General features: G+C 49.5%; 1 protein-coding gene across 1 annotated transcript in view; it reads left to right on the top strand.

The window, feature by feature from the left end:
• TTC12 (tetratricopeptide repeat domain 12) overlaps positions 1-3641 on the top strand; it is a 28958-nt gene extending 25317 nt beyond the window's left edge. Inside the window, exons 20-21 of the mRNA XM_019546915.1 lie at positions 242-467; positions 1815-3641. Coding sequence (XP_019402460.1) covers positions 242-467; positions 1815-1890 — 302 coding nt within the window. The 3' untranslated portion in view covers positions 1891-3641. The remainder of the gene's footprint in view (positions 1-241; positions 468-1814) is intronic.
• The last annotated feature ends 2805 nt before the right edge of the window (positions 3642-6446 follow it).

Raw genomic sequence — 6446 nt, forward strand, 5'->3', positions numbered from 1 at the left:
GCATGCATGCAGCCTGTAACCCCTCCCAACACTGACCTGGTTGTGTTTAGCTTTCCCTTTAATTTCTCTTCTCTTCTCTCTGTTCTGAGAGCTGAATTGCTGCTGCTCTCCCCATGGGATTGGGGTGTCACCATCTGTCCTGACTTGCTGACAGGAAGCACTTTCTGTCAGCTGGCTGGGACCCATCCTTTTCTGACTTTCTGTAACAGCCTCTCTTATTTGTTCTTGTCGCTTCTCCCAGACTTCAGTGTGCTGTTGCAGCTGCTGGCATCAGAGAACGAGCTGATTGTGGGCAACGCTGCCTTCTGCCTCAGCCAGTGCCTCGACGTGCCTGGAGCTGCCTCGTGCTTGCTGAACTCCAACATCGTGTTGGTGTTATTGAAGCTTGCCGGTGGGGATGCCAGGAAAACCATGGTGCAAGAGAATGCTGCGGTGGCTCTCGGGAAGCTCTGTACTGCTGAGCCAAGGTATTTTGGGCTGCTCATTACTCCTGGGGCCCTTCCAACCTGTGCTGCATGGTACGAAACAGAATCACTGAGGCACCAGAGTTCATGAGCCTCCTACTTGTTGCTGAGGTTTAATTCTCTTAGCAAAGGCCACTGGGAAAGATAGGGGACCTGGAAGCATGGATCCAGAGTAAGCAAAGGTATGCTGCCCTCTCAGGGCCATGTAGGTGCTGTGGGAGGGACATGGTTTGTATGAATGCCCTCAAAAATATCCATGACCTTGCTTCAGCTGGGATTCTCATCAGGGATTGTCCCTGACCCATATTGGAGCATTCTCTGTCTCTGCCCAGAGGGTAGGCCACATCTTTCTCCTATGTCTCATTTTCCCATTTCTTAGGAGGGGAGGGGTTGTTTCTGTATTCCCCTGTTGTCTAGGTGCTGACCAACTCTCTGAAAGCTTTTCTGTTGTGGGGACTGTTCCCAGCTCTAGGATACCCTTCTTGCTAGCAGCCCATCTCATAAATCCAGTGGGGGAGTTGGGACCGCAGGTTCTGGGTCCTCACAAGCACAGGGAACCTGAAGGTTCAAGCTCCAGAGCTGCCTTGGTCCCAAGGAGCCCGAGAAAGTCCATGCACATTGCCAAACCAGGCGGCAGTGGCATTCTGCATTGTTCATTGTGGGTGTGCTCAGGCTGCTTTCCGGGAATCATTTTACATTGCTCTACCAAGTTGCTTGTGTTGAAAGAATGGAGGGAGGAATGAAAGAGCAAACCAAAGCATAGAGGTCACAGAAATGACCTGAAAGCACAACACCGATGTAAGTGTCCAGAAAGAACATCCCAGCTGCTGCCTGCTGAGAAGCTGATGGGTCCTAGCAGGCTGCCAACCAGCCATTAGTTACTGAAGGCACAGCAGCCTAGACACAGGAGAGAAGCACAGGCATTCTCCATGCCTGCTGGGCTGCTGAATAGGGAGTGTGAGGATAATATGCAGGCTTCAAAGGACTGAACACTTCACACCTACTGGTCAGACCGACTTCCCAAAGCAGTCGCTCACAGCAGGAAATGTTTATTGCAGGTCCCGCTGGAGTGGAGAAGGGAGAGAGCTCATTCTGCTCCTCTTGCTAATGTTAGACATCTGCCATGCTAGATTAAGCTGTTTGGACTTGGTGTGAAATACCTCTCTGCTTAGTGCTCTTCTCTCCCCTCTGCAAACCAAGGAGCTGTCATAACTGCGTGAGGCCTCTCTGCTTCCTCGTGCAGGGAATCTCCTGCATTTGACATCAGCTGTTTTTGACAGCTTGCAAGGGAAGCTTGGACTGTCAGTCCCATGCCATCACCCACATCGCTTTTTGTTGTTGTTGTTATAGGCACATTCTTCAGCTGCGAGAGCTCAACGGGATGGCAGTCCTCAGCTCCTCCGTGAAACACGTGCAAGGGCTTTAGAAGTCCTGAGGTGGGCATGAATACAGGTCCTCGTTTTCATTTTCTAGTTCATGTTGGTCTTTATTTCCTTAACAAAAAGTCATTCAAAGAGAGCAAGCAGACTCTCAGTCCCTCCCCAAACTGCTTGGTGAAACAGTAACAGATCCCCAGGCAGTGAAGTTTTGCTAAAAACCTAGGTACCAACAGAAGAACAAAGCAGCTTTTTAGAGTTTGAATTCTCTGGGGTCCTACAAATTACAGTGCTTTTTCCTATGGGTTAATTCCTTGCCACCACAGCAGCTGTCACACCAGGTTTAGATGTGTGGTCCAGTCAGGGCAGTTTCCAGTCTGACAGTGGCCAATACTAGATGCTTCAAAAGAAAGGGCAAGAGCCCCCTTTGTGGACATCTATGGAAGAAGTTGCCCCTGAGGGAAACAGCTCCTCCGGGTGCTGTGAATTGATGGTTCAGCTATGCCCTGAAGCAGGAGGGATTATCTCCCTGTATCATTTATTTTAAACATACATAAACTAACTGTAAATGCTCTCACTAGCTGCCTAAATGTTGTCCTTTGTTTTAATTGTGCTAAGCTCTCCGTCTCACTGCAGTTTGGCGGCAGTGAGGTTCACAGGTTAATTATCAGCTGTGCAGAAGTGTAGTTCTAGGTGCCAGTAGCTAAGCCTGCAGTCTTTCGCTTTCATCAAATGTCACTTTGTTCTTGTCTTCTGAGACCGACTAAATAGGGGTACAGTTGACCTTCAGCATTCGCTATTTCATTTACTTCTCTCACATCCCCTTCTTATTCATCTCTTCTTTAAACCCCTCTGCCCTAATCATCTGCTTCAGATTTAAAATATAATAGTGCAAATGGCACATGCTGCTTTTGTGATTATTTCCTAGTGAGGCTGGCCTTGGATTAACACAATGCCAAGTGCTACCCTAGCAAACCAGCCACTGGCCTTGCCTCCATACTGAATCAAAGTACAGTGCCCAGCCATTTCTAAATCAGGGACTGAAGTGAGTCCTGTTTTGTAAAAGGCCATTAAAAACATGTTGCTAAGAAGTTTGTCTAAAGCAGTGGTGGGATCTGCCATAACCCTGCATGCTGCACTGCTGAAGTAGACTGGCAGCTGTAAAAGAAAAAAAAAAAAAAGAGAAGGAGAAGTTTTAGTGCCCAGAAGAGGCAGTGGGGATGCTAGTTGTGTGTGAGATGCTTTGGGAAAACTTTACCAGGGCAGATCACATTTGGCATCGGTGATGTCTGATTTAAAGGCAGCTGTAGCAGTGAAGACAAAGCAGTGAGAGACAAGCCCTTGGAGAAATGGATGTGAACATACACACAGCACTGCAGGGTGGAAGCTAGACAAGGGCAGAATCAGGCCATAGATTTGCCGCACAGTTAGCGTTCAGCTGGTGAAACAGAAAATGCCTAATGTATATGTAAAACAGCTCAGGACCCTCTTGCTTGATTTTTAAATAGACCCTTCTCTTTCTCCCTCCTTGACACTTAGAGATGGCTATTATGTATGTAATCTCTTCCTCTAAGAGTCATGGCTGTCAAATTACATATCATTATCTTCTCTTTGGAGTAGCAGCTGAGTACTCTAATCTTTTCCCATTTTAGAGGAAGGAAGTGCCTCTGCACCTGGGGTTTCTTCTTTTGTGGATGGCTATTGTATGGGCAATATTCTCGAGTTCTCTTTAATCCCCTACCCTCCAAATCGGGCTGCTGTTGACATGTGGGATATTCATTAAATAAACTTTTGATGCTCACTTGTGGTTTCTGTTCAGCGTCCAAGTGGCTTCCTGAAGAGCTCCCTCTGAATTCAATGAAGGAAAGAGCACGACGTTTTGGGTTTGCAGCAGCAACTGCCGGGGCAGGATGACATTCAGAGCTGAGTAATGGGTACACAGAGAGAGCGCCCTAAAATCTTGGGCTGGGATTTTAAAGGAGCCCCCCAGAAGTTTAGGTGGGTGCCCAAATCTCACTGAAAGTCAAATGGTTGGGTACCTAATTCCATTTAGCTCTTCTGCCCTTCCCATTCTTGACCTAGAGAAATATATCAGTAATGATTCCAGCTTATGGATCTGTTTCTACCTCCCCCCGTGGAGTAGGTGTAAGGAGGCTAGCGTGCCTTTATCACCTGAAGGAGCCACTGTGAAAAGTCTTATAACACTGTGCAAACAAGCAGAGAGAGCTGGCCTGCTCCCCACCCCAGCTTGCTGCCTTGAGATGAGGAATCTGCCTCTTGGCTCTTCCGCCACTTCTTTAGCAAGTGTACACAGCAAAGTGTCCCTGGCAAATGGAGCTGTCTGCTGTGGGATTTTTATATAGATATTAGATATTGGGGTCAGAAGGGACCTCAGTATGTCATCGAGTTTGACCCCCTGCCCTGGGCAGGACTTGTAAGAGCGCAGTGCCTTCCCCCCGCTCTGCGCTGGGGAGGGTCACATAACCTTTGTGTTCTGTGGTTTTCTAACCTCCCCGTCTCTGCATCCTACCATCTAGTGCCATAAAATGAACATGTTGCAGCCCTGCTTTTGCAGAGCTCTGAAGCCGGAGCAAGGAATCAGTGTATTGTCTGGGGCAGTGCTGACTCCAGCACATGCTCCACTGTGCATGTTCCAAGCTCTTTCGCACACCGAGCCCAAAGCTTCCCCTGTCATTTCTCCAGAGACCCTCCATGCTCTCCTGCCTTGCCCAGATCTGTTCTCTAGGCCACTTAGAGCTTGTTAAACTGATGGAAAGGACAGAGGTTAGTGAGACACTGCTTTTATCCAGCACCTTTTGTGGCCTGAGTAGTCCCTGGGAGTGCAGCAGCAGCTACTGATCTTGCTGTATGAAAGCCAAGAGACCGGAGAGCAAACCAGGGAGGTAGCTTAACTCGAGAGGCTGAGCGTGGCTTATGATAAGTTCCTATTTCTATACTGAAATAGGAACCATCTGTGGGGAAGTTAACACAGATGGTTGCTGCGGCCTTCTCTGCTGCAGCAACTGTTCGTGGTCTCTGACCTGAACGCAAGGCACTTGTTTCAGCACCTGTGTCATTGTGCCGGAGAGGTCAGCACTTCTGCGGGTGCTGAGATGCGTTTGTACTCCTTATACGCCAGCAGGGGCAGCTTGGCATAGATCATCCCAACTCCGGAGTTCCTGCATTGTTCACTACGGAAGGTGGTGCTAATGCTTTTAATCAGATGGTAGATGGCGAACGGCGCGTGTGTGGCAGGGCTGTCTGCACTGATAGATAGCAAGCATAGGTGAATGTTTCCTTTTGGGTAATGATTTGGGAGGTGAGGCCAGAAGTGAGAAGTGAAGAGGAACGAGTGATGTGAAATCAGGGCTGAGGCTGGAGTAACTTTGTGGATCTCTGCCGCTTTCTACCAGCTGAGGATCTCTGACCTGGCGACAGCAAGCACACATTGCTGTGTTGGTCCCCACTCACTTCCTCTCTGGTTGCCAAGAAGCTGAAAGTCAGCATTCAAAGTGAGGCAGAAGAAGGAGCAGACACAGCTCGCTGGATGCCGTGATCACAGAGATGCATGGAGGGCATGGGATGTGCACAAACTCCATGTTCTCAAAAGCCCCCAAGTGACTTGGGCACCTGCATCCCTTTGGTCTGTCTGCCTGGGAGCTGATGGGGGGCCTGGCCCTGGGTTCCAGTGTGGTAATTCATGACTGTGTGTGGGAGCTGGCCCACAGGAAGGCTGCAGCCAGCAGCATATGGGGTTGCTCCTTTAGCTTGAGTGGCAGAGGAGCATGTGCTTTGTACTGGCACCTGAAGATTGTGTTGATAATTCTTGCCTGCCAAATTACAGCCTGGCACGGGTTCGATTACACCTCAGCTGATGCCATGCTGCAGCGTGGTCTCCCCTGTCCTGCACTGACCCCTAACACCTTCCACCTGGGTAACATTTTGCAGCACAGGCTAGGTGCCCAGGTAAGCTGTACACAAGGAAGACCAAGAAATGCACTGGCTGGGGCAATATATGGAGCAGATCGTGGGGAGTCCAGAGCCTGCCAGAAGATTTTAATGGGGAAGTCAGCTTGATGCATTTCTGCTTTTGGTGTTGCCTAGAGGTCCCAGCTGAGATAGGGTTTGCACTTGGTACAGCACTTGCTACAGCACAAGCAAAGAGGCAGTTTCCACTTCAAAGAGTTGACAGTGCTGGGCAGGGAGAGAAGCAAAGCGACAACCAATTTAAACATCAGGGGCATGGCCTGACTAAGCGCAGAACCCGGATCTCCAGACTGTCTTTCCACATGTTGCTGGCCTGTTCCTGGGCTTTTGATCTGTAACAGGGGGCTGCCAGACAACCGGATGTCTGTTCGCTGATCTCCAAAGCCCAAAGTTTTAGCACCAGAATAAAATACGAGAGTGAGGGACACGGGCTCCGGCAAGCAGCCGGAAAGCAATTTCCTTGCAAGCTGCACTATGTGGGCAGTGCAGGGGCAGAAAATGGCTTATTGTCACCCCCCTCCCCACGTCCCCCTTTTCTCCTGTGCCAGCAGCCACCTCCTTGATGTCTCCTTCCAGGACTCCTGAAGTTTCATGGCACATGACCTGCCCGTAGGGAAGC

Source organism: Crocodylus porosus, unplaced genomic scaffold, assembly GCF_001723895.1.
Source record: "Crocodylus porosus isolate Cpor-Errol unplaced genomic scaffold, CroPor_comp1, whole genome shotgun sequence".
In the NCBI taxonomy this organism is placed as follows: domain Eukaryota; kingdom Metazoa; phylum Chordata; order Crocodylia; family Crocodylidae; genus Crocodylus; species Crocodylus porosus.